Source organism: Abrus precatorius, unplaced genomic scaffold (assembly GCF_003935025.1).
Source record: "Abrus precatorius isolate BTA unplaced genomic scaffold, Abrus_2018 Scaffold2, whole genome shotgun sequence".
NCBI classification, from domain to species: Eukaryota; Viridiplantae; Streptophyta; class Magnoliopsida; order Fabales; family Fabaceae; genus Abrus; species Abrus precatorius.
In genome coordinates this window covers 24,297,937-24,315,316 of record NW_020874362.1, presented here as the reverse complement: position 1 = coordinate 24,315,316, position 17,380 = coordinate 24,297,937, and the positions used below count along the sequence as shown (strand labels likewise).

General features: G+C 29.4%; 2 protein-coding genes and 1 pseudogene across 5 annotated transcripts; all 3 read right to left on the bottom strand.

The window, feature by feature from the left end:
• Positions 1–1,220: 1,220 nt before the first annotated feature.
• On the bottom strand, positions 1,221–7,727 carry LOC113859646 (annotated as a pseudogene).
• LOC113858097 (TMV resistance protein N-like) lies at positions 6,279–12,449 on the bottom strand. Of its 3 annotated transcripts, none has more exons than XM_027490553.1 (6): positions 11,835–12,382; positions 10,608–11,709; positions 10,213–10,497; positions 9,299–10,048; positions 8,580–9,212; positions 6,279–6,653 (listed from the first exon to the last, which is right to left on the bottom strand). In XM_027490553.1, the coding sequence occupies exons 1-5, from the start codon at positions 12,329–12,331 to the stop codon at positions 8,640–8,642; spliced, it is 3,207 nt and encodes a 1,068-aa protein (XP_027346354.1). In that variant the 5' UTR covers positions 12,332–12,382; the 3' UTR covers positions 6,279–6,653; positions 8,580–8,639. The 3 variants fall into 3 exon arrangements, with proteins under 3 accessions (XP_027346354.1, XP_027346355.1, XP_027346353.1); XM_027490554.1 differs by lacking the exon at positions 6,279–6,653 and adding an exon at positions 8,009–8,248 and having other exon boundaries at positions 8,580–9,178; positions 11,835–12,449; XM_027490552.1 differs by lacking the exon at positions 6,279–6,653 and adding an exon at positions 8,011–8,248 and having other exon boundaries at positions 11,835–12,386.
• Positions 12,450–12,789: 340 nt separating this feature from the next.
• On the bottom strand, positions 12,790–16,061 carry LOC113858103 (protein translation factor SUI1 homolog). Of its 2 annotated transcripts, XM_027490565.1 has the most exons (5): positions 15,924–16,061; positions 15,285–15,371; positions 13,925–14,130; positions 13,796–13,849; positions 12,790–13,663 (listed from the first exon to the last, which is right to left on the bottom strand). In XM_027490565.1, exons 2-5 carry the CDS (start codon positions 15,319–15,321, stop codon positions 13,619–13,621), a joined length of 342 nt encoding a protein of 113 aa, XP_027346366.1. In that variant the 5' UTR covers positions 15,322–15,371; positions 15,924–16,061; the 3' UTR covers positions 12,790–13,618. The 2 variants fall into 2 exon arrangements, with proteins under 2 accessions (XP_027346366.1, XP_027346365.1); XM_027490564.1 differs by having other exon boundaries at positions 13,019–13,663; positions 15,285–16,043.
• Positions 16,062–17,380: the final 1,319 nt, after the last annotated feature.

Sequence of the window (17,380 nt, the reverse complement as noted above, 5' to 3'; positions counted from 1 at the left end):
CGTGGGTTGAATGAATGTATCAAAATCTAATGTAGAAAGAAGCACTTACTATGTAATTTCTTGGCAGCTTCCGAATATTTTGACGTTTCCACCACTTAGTTCCATGTTGCTTCCTTGTGCAGTGAAGTTGGGTTCACATGCTCCTTGTGTGATTCATTATACCTTTGGGAGGTGTGTTTTCTTCATATTCATTTTACTTTACCATGTTTCATTAGCGAAGAAACAGTCACTTTCGGCTAATAAAAAATTGTATCCTCCACATGAATATAATTTCTAATTTTTATTTGCTATAAACTGTGTTATTAATTATTTCACATTCACGTTATTTTTTATCACAAAATTGTGGTTGCATATAAATTTTAAAAATATCAAGATTAATTTGTGAATAACTATTAAAAACTTACTTTATTTTTTATTAAAACGATATTAAAATAATACATATAGTTAATTAGTTAGGTTATTTTATTATAAATAGAATAACATAATTTGAGTAAAAATATATATGTTAAACTTATTTCATTATTTACATTATTTTATCTACCAAACCATTTCATAAATAAATATTAAAGCTAATAAAAAAATTATCTCTTCATAAGTTATGTTTTTATTAATTTGTATTAATGTTGACATTTAAATAAAAAAAAATATGAAAAAACATATGCATTTATTATATTAAGATTATAAAAGTATAATAAATATTTTTATATTAGTTACTAGTCTTAAATCCTAAAATTAACATTTTTTAATTTTAATTCTCTGTCTTAATTTATGTTTTACTATTTTTTTCACCTTTTATCAAATTAAATGATTGTTTTAAAATAAAACATTATAAAATCCCTTTAGAATATTGATTAAGAATAAAAATTATAAAAATATTACAGAGGTGTGGATGTTATCAAATAGCCTCTTTACATTAGTAACATGAACCTACTTTTAATATCAACATGCTGTCTTTTGATGCTGATTTTTATTATACCTATATTACCGTCTTTGAGTTTTGTGCTTGAAAATAAGGCCAACCGAATTGGGCATGGAGGAGAGTGAGACACAAAGGGATTGATAATCACATTCATGTTGAAATCAACAAAACTTAATACACACAGTCACGTCAAAGCATCCATCCCTACCAACACCTTCAAACCTTAATTCCCATACAACAAGTATTTTTATTTCTTAATGGAAGCATTACTACTATTAACTGAAAGTTAATGCAACATTAATTAAGCATCTGCAATTTCAGCAGAATCAGAAGCAGCTAGAACAAGCTCAGGATGGATCTTTCCAACATTGTTGAAGGCCCAATGATTTGAAAGCCAGATGTGCTGCCTTCTGCCCTGATATCATCATTGCTCCAAATGTTGGACCCTGCATTTCCATTAGGCCAAGGCCCAAACAATTAGTTTCGCCAACTGATAAAAGAAAATATTTGTAATATTAAAATATAAAAATTTTATAGTTATTCTTTAAAACAAGTTAAAATATTAATATATTATATTTAATGCTTTCAACTTCAACCCATATGTAGAAGTTATTATATGTTAGCAGACTAGTAGAAAAGTGTCTCTTTGGACCAAAAAAAATATCTCTGTGTCTAAGGTAAATAAGATACCACAAATTTAAGTGAGTCTGTGTCAATTTTATTTAAACGATTTTTGTCTAAAATAAATTTTTCTTATAATGATATTAATAGTAAAAGTATTTTAAATAAAAAATTCTTAAATTGAAATAAAATAAAGACATAAAAATAAAAATAAACACTTGATACAAATTTGATAAAGTGAGTTTTGAAATTACCATTCTTGGAGCACCATCAATCTCAGCAACTTCCATCCCAGTAACAATCATGCCAGGCACAACCTCCCTAGTGAGCCTCACAATAGCATCCTCAGCTGAGTTCATGTCAAGGGCCTTCATTCCTGGGACACTGTCAATCAACCCAACACTCTTGAGCCTCTTCACACCAGTGGCCCCAAAAGGTCCATCATGCCCACAAGAACTAACCACCACTTTAGCCTCCATGACATTAGGGTCCATTCATGATTGAGTGTCATGGTTCATGGAAACCAAAGCCCAGTTAGTCACAACCCCACCAACTCTACCATCCTTCACAATCAAGTCCTCCACTGCCACAGCATTGAAAAGCTTTACATTAGGCCTAGCCAAGAGCTTGCTCATTATGGTAGAAGTGAACAAAGCAGCATGCTTGATCACCACGTAGTTGTCTTGTTCATCATACTCAACACCAAGCTCGTCTAAGAACAAATGTGCTGGCTTTCGCACCACCTGCACTCACATTCACATATCATTAGATGTTTTTCTAGCTATTAGAAAATCTGGATCTCATAAAATTAATCATAATTTTTATTAAAATAAGAGGAAAAATTATTAAATTTATAACAATCGTAAGTTTGTTAATTAATCATGTATCTTCTACAGATTTTTTATTGTTTGCTTCTTCTCATTCAAATGACACATACCACCAAATCCACAACACTTTTTAGGTCAAATTAGTTCAACCCTTTAAAATGGTGTGATCAATCAGCAGCATACAACAACAAAATTTACAAAACTTATTTTCATAGAAGAAATTATCCAATCTGCCAGACTAATTCAATCAGATTTTAACTGCTAAATAAAAATTATTAAATATTTATAATAAAAATAAATAAATACATTTATGTTTTAATTTAATTTTTTTATAAAATATTCAATGAAGCACATTAAATATTCACCTAAAATTTTTAAGCATATTAATATATAATATTTGTCTAATTTAGGCAATATTGCTCAACTAAAAAGTTATATAAAATAAACATTAATAAAAAATTGTAACATTTAATATTATAAATACATTAAATAACATTAAATTCTACAATTTACACTAAAAAATTTATCATGCACAACTTTTTATCATTTTTTATATTATTCAGGTTAAAAAATTCTAGTATAATAGGAGTTAGCAATCATTTATTACTTATTTAATATGTCTATGGAGTCATAAAATATGAACATACAAATAATAAAAGTTTATTAAAAATTGTATAATATTACATAATTTAATACGTCATACTCCCTCTTTAATTGTCACTTCAAGACTTTCTAATTGTCATGAATTATTTGTCAAAGATGAATAAATTATTTATTATTTTTCCGTTTTTAAAATACAGTTGTTAATGTGCTGTTTTTATTAAGCGTATTATAAAAAAATTATTATATTATTTTTATAATTTATTTACATACTAAATAGACAAAGAAAAAATAAAAATACATTTTAACATAGTAATTACTTTTAAAAATTAAAAGAAATATTAATTTTATTTAAAATTTATAAAATCACTATTATTTTGAAAAAATAAAATTAATTAAAATAACTATTTTCAGAGATAGAGAGTACTTTTTTTAAAAAATATTCTTATTTATTATATATAATATTTTGCTAACTAACAACTAAAATATCCTTATATTATTAATGCTTTTAATACAAATATTTTAATAAAATTAATTATTTTTTAAAATGTGTCTATTAATAATAAATAACAACCAATATAACACAAAGAGATTTATTTTTAACAAGTCCTTCAATCATTCTTTCTTTTTTATTTGTCACTATTGAGAAAAAGTTTATTCCTTTTTACCTGTCACTTTAAAAAAAAATTAGTTTTTTCTATTATACTTCTATCTTTTACAATAAAATAAATCAAAATTTCTAAAATACTTATGTCAAAAGAGGTAAATTTATAATAATAATAATTAATTAATAAAAACACTTTTAAAATTATTATAATAATTAATTGATAACATCTATTCTAATAAATAAAATTATTATTGAAAAATTAATATATTTTAAATATCTTAAATGATAAACAATTTAAAGACTATAAAAGAATATACTTATTAATTTTTAACTTTTTGAAGTGGGTATATTAAAAAAGCATTTCTTCATCAATCTGCAACTAATCTAAGATAGAATTAAAAGTTGTATCTCTTTTCAAGTATTGCGGATAAGAGAAACTTTAAAAAAATACTGTAATTTGATTTGGGTTGAGTAAAGAAAAAAAATTGTCACTCTTGAATATTTATTATTATTATTTAAATTAAGTTTTGTCAAAAAAATTTCCTCACTGATATATATAATGGGATATTAAAAAAAACATTTAAACCGAAGTGAAAATAGACACAGTTGAATGATACACAGTTCCAACAAATAGATATGAGAAAGAAAATATGCAAATACCATGGCGGAGAAGAGTTGGCCACCGAGCCAAGCGCCACCGCCAGGACTAACAGATTGTTCAACGACGGCAACTTGTACAGCAGGGTTTTTGCTGAGTTCATAGGCGCATGAGAGTCCTGCAGAACCTGCACCTACGATGACAACGTCGGTGTCAGCATGGGTGACCATGTCGGTCATGTACCTGCGGGTCATCTCACGAGACACAATGGACTCCTTTATGGGATCTAACCTGAAGGAGGCAAGATCGTAGGGAGTGTGTGGGGACCATGCTGACATGGAGGCGCGTGGGGCGTGTGGTTGAAGGAGAAGGCTATGAGTGGTGACATTGAAGGATGGTGTGGTGAAGAGAGAGGAAGGGGTTGCTGTGAATGAGGGTGTGAGGGTTGAAGCCATGGTGCTGCTGTTTAGTGGTTTTGTTTTCCATTTGGTGATTGCAGTGTGAGATATTTATGGACACAGAAAGGACTGAGTGGGGTTCAGAGTGGACTAATTAAAAACTATTATTTATTACAACAATTTTCTAGAGAATGCATGGATGACACGTGCCAGATCACTCCAAATCAATACTATTTACTTATTTAAGAGAGTTTTTAAGTTTACTTAAATGTTTTTTTAAAAATTTTCAATCCAGCAAAGAATATTAGTTAAAATATTAATCTTTCCAATTTATTTAATATTACACAGATAATAAATTCTATATAATAAATTTTTATATAAAATTGTCATTTAATACTGTTAATGTATTAAATTATGTTAAATTTTATATTTTTTAATAGAAAAATTTATATATAACTTATCTTGTACAATATATACAAATTAAAGAAATATTTTATTTATTAATTATTATATAAATTGTGACATCAAATTTGAGAATAATTATATTAATTTTTTCAAAAAAATAGTTTTGTAAGTAACTTATCCAACTCAAATATAATTGAATCTTATAAAAAATATATATGTACGAAAATATTTATTAATTCCTTAAACAGTGTCTTACAAGTATTGATCAGTATGATTTATGTTTTTTAACAAATAAATTTTATTTATTGTAATTTAACTGTTATTTATTACTTAAAATTAAAATTTATTTTAATTCAAAATTTATATTTAATAATTATCATATATTAGTAAAATAAAATTTTAATTATAAAACATGGTTAACAGTAGTTAAGAAACTGAATTTAATTTTTTTATTATATTATTAATTTAATTTGATTAATAAAAAATTAAGTATAATATCATAAATTATTTAATACATTTCACTTAAAGAATTCGTTCAAGGTTATTATTGGCGGTATTATTGATGTAAAATTTTAATTTTAATTAAAAATTAATTGTAAAAATACTTATAATACTATACTTAAATTTATCAATAATTAAAATATTAAGAAGTATTTTTATAATTTTATTATTTTAATAAAATTAATAAAAAATAATTTATTTACTATCTTAAATATGAAATATATTGATAATTATTTATTTAATAATTAAAAAGACTACAAATATTAAAAAACAAGATGATTTAAAGTATTCATGTTCTAACTTGTATACATAAAATTTATTTCTTTTATAGTGACAATTACTTTGGTCAAAGGGGTAGAAATAAATTTTGGTGTGATTTTAAAAACGTTATATTTCCTGTCTCTCAAATAAATATAAATAAAAATTAATTAAATTGTATTTACTTAAAAATTTGGTTAATTTTATTTCATATTTTTATTTGAAAAAAATATTTTTATGTTATACTATATTTTGCATAGTAAAACAAATCACTTAAGAAAGATATAATTGTTTTATTAACATGAAATGATATTAATTAATAGTTTCAGTTTATATACTAAATATCAATATCAAAAGTGAAAAATAATTTTTTGAAATTTAAATTATATTAATTTTTTTTATTTTAAAATTTATATATAATTGTTGATGTCATATTTTAAGAATAAAAAATTTATTAAAATAAAATTTAAATAAATTATAAAAGTACTGAAATTTCATCTATATCTTATATTATTATACTTTACTTTATATTTCTTTATATTCAATGCATAAACAGTGTATTATTTCTTTGAGTCATCTGTGTTAATTGAATTACAGAGCATAAATTATGAATATATAACAGTCCAGATTAAAATTTGTGTCATAAAATGAATGGATGATTATGGATTATCATCTGGTAAACGCATCGAGTGTCATTCATGCAACATCTTCCAAATTCAGAACTCAGAAGTAGGGTTCATTGAGTGGGGCTTTGTTCTACTTATTTAAGGGGCAACATCTTCCACAGGCTTTTGGTGGATCAATAAAAGGTTCATTTGCGTATCAAAATCAAACCGAAGGTGTTGTCGTTTCTCATCGTTGGAAATCATCAAAGTGCCTTCAGAAAGCAAATATCTTTCATCGCCATCTCTTTCGTGTCCTTTCTATCATTCATGCAAAGAAGAAATGTTAGAATTGTATTTTTAGTTTGTTTTTTAAGATACATATTTTATGATTAGTTAATATTATTAAAATTATATGAATTTTATTCTTGATTCTGTAAATTTTATTTATATTTTTATAATTTTTTAAAAATATATTAAATAATATATTACTCTCTTACATTCCTTCTCTTCTTGCAAGATGAGTCATTATGGTGATTAAGGTCCCGATTCGGTTGGAATATCCTTTATTTGCATGCAATCGACAACTAGAGTTTGTGATGTCATGAAAACGATTGCTGATTTATAAGATCAATACCTTGCATCTTCATTTGTCTTCTTTGGTGAAGCTTTTATCCACTAATTAGAAAATAGCTTAAATATGTTTTTTTCATAGTAATATTATTTTTCTTGAATTAATTTATATTTAAATTTTAGTTCTTAAAATTATTTAAATTAATAAATTCTGCATTTTTTAATTGTATTAAGAAAAAAACTATTGCATTTTAAAATTTAAAAAATAAAAATATATTTTCCAAAATAAAAGACATTTAAAATTTAAATAATTTATTTTCATATGATATAAAACTTTAAATAAATTTTATACACATTTAATGCATGAAAAGATTATAAATAAAAAAAATCAAATTTTCAATGCATGAAAAGTCACATAAATTAATGAAAAATATTTCTAAAATCATTCTTATTTAAAATAAGAACTCACATTTATAATTTATAAATTAAAAAAATATTCTTCTCTTTAAGTTATTTTTAATTATAAGATTTACTAAAATTTAGAAATACTCAAAAAATTTCAGTTTTCAGCATAACAAATACATCTCGATTTCATATTTTAAATTGTAAATAAAAATCTTCTTTTTAAAGCTTGAACATGGCTCTACTCTCCTAAAATATGTGTGCATTTGGATTGCAGTTCAAACACTCGAGACGTGCATATTTTTAAACTTTAAAGCTTTACAAAGTCGCTTCTTCCGATTAAATGTGCTGTTACCAAAATTTAACGTGAATTTACCCATTTCACCTGCTTCTTGAAAACCAGGTGATCCACACATTTCAAACATGCTTAGGTTGTTATCACCTAATTTAGTTACCCATTTTCAAATTATAGATTACATGTTCTTGGCTTCACAAATCGCATTTTACCTTGTGTGACTATATTAAGATAGAATACAATTTTTTTTTTTCCCGAGTTGTTTATGTTCTCCTCCTCCTAGTGTTGGGAAATAACAACTAACAAAACATGCAGTGAAAAGATCTCTTAGTAAAGTGGCTTAAAGGATGAGCTAGTTGAACATGTGATTCATCCCATGATTTTGTCAAGATGCAGCTGGTTATCAAACTTAATTTTTATTATTCTCAAATTCAATGAAGTATGAAGATTAGTAACTAATACAATTTCAATACAAACCACTCAAATGCTTGTTCCTAGTAAAATACATGATAACCCTGAAGCAATGATCAACCCAATAATCTAGACTCTACATCACTCCATGTGTTAAGTAGAAGCAGCAGCCTATCCAACTCTATTGAATGAGGGAACTCTTCCTATGACTGTCTGGTAAGTAGTTATAAACTGGAAGGTAGAAGATATACAAATTACTATTTACTTACTAAAATCAAATTACAGGTCACAATGTTCACCTTGAATGAATGTGACAGCAGAATAATTTTTTTAAAATAAGGATCAATCAATTAGAATAAATATTAGGATTAATAAAAATGGAGTCAACTAATTAATAACACTCATTAAATATAATAATTTTGAAAAAACTAAATAAATTTTCGAAACCAAAAAATGTGCAAAGGTAAATTGAAAAATAAAATGGCAGGTGAGAAAGTGTGTGAAGGATGAAGCAGCTGATTCAGAAAAAGTAAAAAGAAAGAGAATGAGCATTTACTCTAACCTTTTTAAAAGTGGAATTCACTCTGCCATGATTGGAACCTATAAAGAGAGGATTGGACTGCTACTTATTTTCTTCAATTGCCAAAAGCTTGCGCTTCTGAGGCAACAAATTTCCGCTGTGCATCGTTGTGACGTTTGAAAGTTTTACATCCTCCTCGTACACCCAACGATATCCATATTCCTTCACCTTAGCCTTAAATAATTGGGTTTGTAGTATTTCAAATTTGAATATGAATTTGAAGTCAGCACGATCAGCCATGTGCCAACTATCACGTAGAAAATTTAATTGTTGTCGAGTGAAATAGAATAGCCAGATGTGATCTGATGTGCTCATATATTCTTCATTGAAAAGATCCACCGGAATTTCAATAGGCACAGTATGTGGTGGTCCTGTTCTTGGAGGAAGCTCCTCCCAAGTAATATTTTCGTCATGAAACCTGAATATTACACAACACGCAATGCCAATACAATTATTGTCATGCTGAATAAGGGGAGGTGTGTCTATGCTCATTAAATTGCCCATGCCCACATTCTGATTGTTGAACCACCTTGGTATTTCGCTTCCTGGAATAACACTTTCAACACAAGGATCCAACCAACCTGTAAGGGGATTGTATTGGTATTGATGGATAGCCTAGTAGCAGAAGCACAGCTATAACTTAGTTCCTACTCAAACCAAAAGAGATAGAGATGGGTGAAGAAAGGAAGGAATGTGCACACCTTAACAATTTGCATCATCCATGAAAAACACATCCTATTGCACCGTTCCCTGTCTGCTAACTCTGGGCAGTCGAAAATGTTTAACACTGCTACTTCTTTGTGTTCTAGAAGGACACTTTTTGGAAATGGAGACCGGAAAGTTTGTGAAGAGAAGTGAGTTCGTGAAGGTAGCTCAGGCAAACATTTCAACTGCTTGCAATGCTCCAAGTTTATATAATACAGTCTGGAAAGCTCCTTCAGGCTCGGTAGTGTACCAAATTTGTTTCCCCTTAAATTTAGCCATTCTAAGCAATGTAAATTTCCAACAGTAACAGGGATTTGAAGTAAACTGCAGCAACTGAGATCAAGTTGACGCAAACATGAGATACTATACAAAGCTTCTTGAAGTAGATTCCCAATGGAGGATGCTGATTGGGAATGAACAGGCGCTTCACCTATACAACGTTTCTTCAAATGCTCTCCATCCCTTGGTTCATCTAATAGCTTACACAGTTTTGAACAACAAGAGAGAGTCAGATATTCAAGAGTATTGAGGCCCCATATGCTGCAGTGTACGCTGACAAGATTTGTACAATTTCTCAAATTCAAAAAAGTGAGCCTTCTTAGAAGACCAATAGACGCCTGGATCTCACTGAGTTGGGTACATCCTTCAAGATTTAGCCACTCAAGTTTTGGGGCCTCTCCAAAATGTGGTAACTCGATAAGACTTTGGGAGTAGGAGAGATCCAAACGTCTCAAATTGGGTAGAGGCTGCAGGGAAGGGCCAACAGTGGGAGACAAAATTAATAATAATACTTCACCTTCGTTTTGTTTTTCATTAATAAGAGAAAAAGGAAATAGCATACTATAGTTTCCCTTTTTTTCCGTTCATGTGAAGAAGACAAAATAAAAAAAAGAATAGTTACATCCACTACCTTTGTGTCTTTCCATAATTGCTTAATGTTACTGTCTCTCAGGATCAACTCAACAAGGTTGTCTGGCTGAAAATTTGATGGCAAATAATCAAAAGGATATTTCCACCAAGTAAGATATCCTAATTCATTGGAAAGAAAATCAAGCCTTCCGGAAAAATTCACATTACGAAATTCAAGCAACTTAAGGTGACGCATTTTTGATAGAGCATCGGCCGTGATTGTTGTTTCTTGATAATCAAATTCATCATCACCATACACTTCTATGGCTTCAAGATTTTTTGCTGCCTACAACATTGCAAGGAAGAAAGAAAAACTTAGATCTTTTCAAGTATTTACAGATTCTATAATAAAAAAAAGCCAACCGAGAGTACTTTTCTACTCAAAAACTATCTTACCTTATGGTCTAACATAACTTTCCGTAAATCTTGGTAATCCCACAACCTACTCCACTTTCTTGGCTTCTTAGGTGATTTTTCTCGAACAATACACCTGCCTAAATCACTCAACAATGTCGGCATATATATTCGCCCCTCCTCAATGGTTATAAGTGATTTTTGGACGAGAACACTTAGGTTAATTTCAGGATAATATCCACGAAAATTAAGAACTTCCTCCACATAGTCCTTTTCAAAGTCGTCACTGAAAAAACAAGCAATGTCAAGAAATATTTCCTTTTGTATTGGCTTCAGCCCATCAAAACTTATTCTTAACACCTTCATAACGTCTTCATCTGGACTTTCTCTTAGCATAGCTAATGCACGTCTCCACTGCGAGACATCTTGACCAAACAAAAATGAGCCCAACACTTTAATTGCTAGTGGATGGCCATCAGCATATGATAATACATCATATTTCAACTCTTCAAACATACTCATAATATAATTATCTTCGAAAGCATATTTGCAAAACAATTGAATAGCGTTGTCCCGAGTCAAAGGCTGGACTCGGTAAACACGATTCACTTTGTACGCCCTCAAAATATGTTCATCACTAGAAATTATGATAATTCTAGTCCCTGCACATAGCTGATTAGGTTTCAAAGCCAATTGATATAGCTGATCAATATTATCAACATTGTCAAGAATTATAAGTGCCCTTGCGTGGCGCAGCCTTCTCTGTACCAAATCGGTTCCAGCAGAAACATTGTAGATCTCTAGACTTCGGTCATTTAGAATTTGACGAAGTAGCTGTTTTAGTAGACCTAACGTACTAAAGTCTCGAAAAATTTTGCTTACATCATCAATATAACAATGAAAATCATATTGACGAAAGATTGTTTTGTATAAAGCACGGCCAAGAGTTGTCTTTCCTATTCCAGGCATCCCGCAAATTCCGACAACACCAACATCATTAACTGAGTCCAAACATAGAAGCTTTTCTATTTCTTCAACACGAGATTCCATTCCAACTAAATCTTGATTTGGAAGAATTGAAATACTCTGACTCAATTTTTTTAGTATGTCTTTAACAATAATTTCAATCATTGAATGTTCTGACCTGCAAATTAAGGGATAGTAAATTCAAGAAAATCGAATGATTAGGGAATAGTGAAAATATAACAAATATGTATGTAATAAATTCAGATCCATAGAATATGAAACGAGAGAATACTAATTACTTACTCATTTGTAATGTGCCAACCAGAGAGATTGCCCACTCGTGCCAGAGCTTCTCTCCATCTTTGCACTTCCTCCATCTTCTCTTCATCTTCTTTGAATATTTGTTTGTATTCATCAAAGGCTTTTTTGTATTGCCCACTCTGTTTTCGCACGTCTGATGGATCAACTCTATAAAAAACCGGCAGAACGTGCTTGCCTCGGTCATCAACGTAATCGGCAATCCTTTCAAGTTCTCGCAAGCACCATTTTGAGGAAGCATACTCCTCTGAGAAGACAACAACCAAAATGTGAGACCCATCAATCGCTTGCAGGAGTTCAGGTAATATAAGTTTCCCTTTCTCAAGCTTTGAGTCATCCCTGAAGAAACGAATGCCTTTTCTACCAAGACCACCAAAAAGATGGTCAGCGAAGTTGTTGCGAATGTCACCTCTGAAGCTCACGAAAACTTCATGAGATGATGAAGAAGAAGAAGTGTATGGGATGATAGAGTTGGAAGCCATTGCAAAACAAGGACAAGTGTTTGTGTGTATCAAAGAAGGGGTGTGTACTGTGAAGACCCCTTATTTCTCAGTTGCCCTTTTTCTTTTATATTCAAAAGAGAAAAAAAAAGTTGACCCTATTGCGGTCTATATTCTGTGTTTTCTTATACACACGTCCGGGAATGTAATCTCTCATCTTCTATTTTAATTGATAAATATAAGATGACTTTAATTTTGTTACACGGTTATTTTAAAATTTCTAATAAATTATGATGTGATTTTTCTATTAATTATTACAAAAATTAAATTTTTTTATAACTATGACAACTAATAATTAGATAACAATGTCAATATCTTTTTTAAATTTGAGTGTAAATTATATTTTGTTAACATTCAATTTAATTAAAAATTAATTAATAGTTGTAAATAAAAAATGTTAATCTTTTACTTTTTTTTTTCAATTTCTTTTCCTTTTTTTTAATACTCCTAATCATACAAAATTTATTGAACAAATTTTTTGAAAAAAATCTTATATAATTTGTACAAAATTTGAGATCAGGAACCCTAAATTATAGTTGGCTAAAAATGTTTTATCACTGACAATTAGAAATTGTTAGAACCAGGCAAACCAAGAGAAACACAAACATCCAGATACAAGAAAAATTTCCAAATTTGGGCGTAGTTTAAGAATCAGAATCACCGACATAGACAATGTCGAATTAGGGTTCTAGGTACGTATATTTTATGGAAGATGTAATTTCAGACGATTTACACATGAACCGTTTAGCCCCATTTACACTTCCAGTTTTCGTGGTTGACCCTTTTTCACCTACCTTTCTAAATTTTACAGATTTTTAAGTCTGCCAATTCATTGATTACTCCGAACCAAATAACTGGGCCAGTTCCCAATTAGACCAATCAAACTAGCTGATCAAATTCTGCTAACTATGTTGTTAATAATATTGACGTTATAACAACGAAACAAACTTGACAAGGAATTCAAACTGACCATGGCAATTCTCTTAACAATTTTTTTTTACTATTACTCGAACATTAAGATGATTCAAAATGTATTAGTTTACCCCTGATTTTCATGGACCCCCTAAATGAAATGAGATCTCGCATAGGACTCCATTAAACTGTTTTTATATATGTCTTTGAAGCAAACAACACACAGTGTTCTAAAATCCATAATCCCACATCACATGGTAAAAACACGACACAGTACCACAACCACATATAGAATTCAGATTATCTATTCCCAACTCATATTCGGGCAGGTAAGACTTGACACAAGATTCCAGTCACTCAGAAACCATGAATCTTGATATGTTCCTTCTTCACAATGCCAGCCTGTTCAAATTCACAAGTGAAAACAATCGCAGTGATAATTAGATAGAGAATCCCAGAGTCCAATAATTTCAAGGAAAAATCTTTGAAAAAAAATGCTGACTGCATAACATAAAGATGAGGTTATAGTTATACCTGGACTAGGAAGGTAGAAACATTCTTCCGCTGATCACCTTGAAGTTGAATAACCTACAACCACAAGCATGTGTTATTTGAAGCAATAAGGGACAGATCATGGTTTCACAAGAGGATGTCAACACAGACCTGTCCTAGTTCTGGGTCCTGAACAACCGTACCATTACAACAGAACTCTTTCTTAAGGTCTTTAAGTATCTTGTTATAGCTGAATTCTTTTTTCAATCCCTGAACAGTTGTCAGGCTTTTCCTACCATTTCGCTGCTGTACGCGAATATGCACATACTCCTTTGACCCAGCACCCGAGTCGTCAGCATTTGCCTCAGCAAAAGGATCTACAATTTGTGGGCACACAGCAAACAAATCATTTGTTGGATTACAATCATTAAACACAATTGACGTAATCACAGTAACTTAGGACAACAGTAACAAGGCCTCAACCAACTAAGAAGGGGTCAGCTAATTACAGCAACTAAGTGTTCCACACAATATGCAATAGTGAGTGAGCATTTCAAATGACAAACTTTCACAAATGTTAAAACTAAAATGTATCGATGGATGAAAAGTTAAATGCAAAATTCATTCCAAACCAACACTCAGAAGCTCATCACGCAAGCGGGTCTTTTTTAACCCTCATAATTTCCTATTTGTAAAAATTTTAATACACAAGGTTGCCTTTGACTGTACAGGAATACAGTTTAGTTCAATCATGGAATATAATCTAATTGATATTATAAATAAAATATCTGAAATAAAAATCAGAAGTGAAGGGAAGTGTCAAATTCCACACCCAGGACGTAAAAATGAAAACAAAGCAGTATGCAAATAATTGTTTTCTGAACTGTATAATGTACATAACTTCAAGATTTAAATGGAAAAAGTGCATAAATATCATAGTTAGATGATCATGTACTGAAATCTAAAGATGATCGGACACAAAGTACATAGACTGTAAGACATAAAAGAAAGACTAGTTTAACATAGACATTATGTAGCCATACAATAGGCGCCCCCCCTATGCAAAAGAAGATACCACAGTAGAACTCTAAGAGAGAAAACATAAAAAAAAAGCCATGCTATGTAAATCATGCACATACAAGTAATTTAAATTTTATTTCCTTGAGAAATTCACATACCAAATATCATGGACAAGACAATTAATCCAAAGACTAACATAGGTTTAGTAAAAGGAAAGAAACGGAGAGGAAAGGAGCTAAAATTCGTCCTCACTCCTCACTCAATCATAGCTCTCCCCCCACCTCCAAATTGGGAGGGGATTTGGAGAGGAGAGAAACTTTTACACCAATTAGATTAACTTATCCTTAACTTCATAACAATTTTACCATTCTAAGTACAAAATAGCAAATTTGTTTACTTCCCCTTCCCTTCTCCTCGTTAACCAAACGAGGTGGCCCTCCCCACAATAAAATCCCTCCCCTCCTTTGAACACAAAAGTGAGTAAAGTATTTGTCAAGAAGTCACAACATACCGAAGGCAGTAGGAATCTGAGCGTCTAATTCAGACATAAAACTTAACTCTCCAAGACAGAAGATTCCAAAAACCAGATTGCTCAGACCTGAATTTTCAATCAACAGGTTAGCTGAATTACTACGATAACACGCATCAAAAAAATACAAAAGCAAAACCACTGTCATTAATAATCTCTTTCACATCAAAATAATCTTCCACAAACCTAATAAAAGAAGATATCAGCAATGACCATGTCATGTATTAAAAGATTGCTTTTTTTAAAATTAAAACACCAAAAATAATTAAACTAAATGATTCAAAAATGGCAGCGATAAAACAACTCGTCGTTACTTGAAACATGCCATAGTAACAATCTACCAATGATAACTGCACAACAAAATTAACGCCAAAATTGAATTGAAAACAAAAAACCACAACCATCTCTCACTTAAAACAAAATACACGACTTATACCTGAAAGATCTGATTAAAACTATATCAAACCCCCAAAAATTGTAAGGTTTCGAGAAAAAATAACTCAAAGGAAAAAAAAGAGTCAAACTTCAGAATATTAAAAGAAAAGTGGGGATAAGCGAAGCCAAGCCCTAAAATTGATGAGGAAGAGAAATCAATTCTAAAATAAGATGATCCGGGGTTACCTGATCCTAAATTTAGGGTTTCAATACGTCAAAGATAGGGTCAGGAACCGAAACCCTAAACTGGATAAGGCTGAAGTGAAAACTTGATCGCTTTCTCTCTCTCTGCGACTCGGTGAGGTGTGATTTTATTTGGCAGAAACGAAACTTATAGAGAAATGGCAAGGTGCATGTGACGCACACCACACGTGCAAGTACGAAAAGTTGCGTAGATGACACGAGTCTATTCGCCCTTGTACGCAATATAATTTTTAATGTGTGTTAAAAATTTTAATAAAATTTTTGTTTATTAGTTTTTTATTTTGTATCTTTAAATAAATAATATTATTAATATTTTATTATATTTTAAAGTAAAATTATTTTTTTATCTTTAAAGTAGTTTTAATTTTGCTTTTAACTTTATTTTGATTTAATTTTTGTCCTTAATTTTTTTAAAGTGTTTTGAATGAGTATTTTTCTCTTAGAAATGATAAACTTTTTAACTTGTTTATTTTTTTTTATATCGTCCATATCTTTTTTTTTGTATTTCTAATTTTATATATTTTTTTACTTAATTTTTTCTTCTTCTTTCTTTATATTTTTTTTGCTTTTAATGTTGTCTTCCCTCAAAGAAAAATAATCTAAAAAAGAGATAAGAGGAAGATAGAAGTGAAAAAAAAAATCAAATAAAATAAATATCTAGAAAGATAAAACGTACTAAAAAAATTAAAAAATTAATTAAAAGACTAAAATGAATCAAAATAAATTTAAAAATTAAATTAAAATTAATAAAAAATATACTAATTATGTCCAATTTTAATCATCACAAAAAATAAAATGAAATAATAATAAAATTATCAACATTTAAAAAGAAAACCCTATAAAATACCTGAGAGGATAAAGTTTAGTTTGATAAAATAAAATAAAGTAAAGTAGACATTAATTATTTTTATTTAGATTGTATAGAATAAAATGAAACAAAATCTAATAATGAAATGTTTTTTTTATTTCATGTAATTTTATACTTGCAATCTTGTGGACTTCAGTTTTAAAATATGTGGCCTATTTAAACGTAGGTCCATGTAAATTAATGCATATAATCCCAGGTCTTGATAGGGAGTTTGACCAAAAGTACAGTGCCTGTTTTTCGTTTGTTTATTTGATATTTAAGATTTTGGACAAAAATTAAAAATTATTAATATTTTAAAATTTATAAAAAAATATTATTTAATTTTTTATTACACCTCTATTTATTATGTTAATTATCTCACTTATTTATTATTTTTTATTAAATTAATGTTAATTATTAAAGATAAGACTGTAAATAAAATATTAGCTATTTATGAATTTTACAAAGTAATATCAAAAAGTAAATAAGAAAATAAAACTGTTGAAATATTACTAGAAAAACAAAGGGAGCGATTTTTTTCGAGTGCTCGAGTGGTATATGGTGTTTTCAGAACTTGTTTATTGGAAAGCAA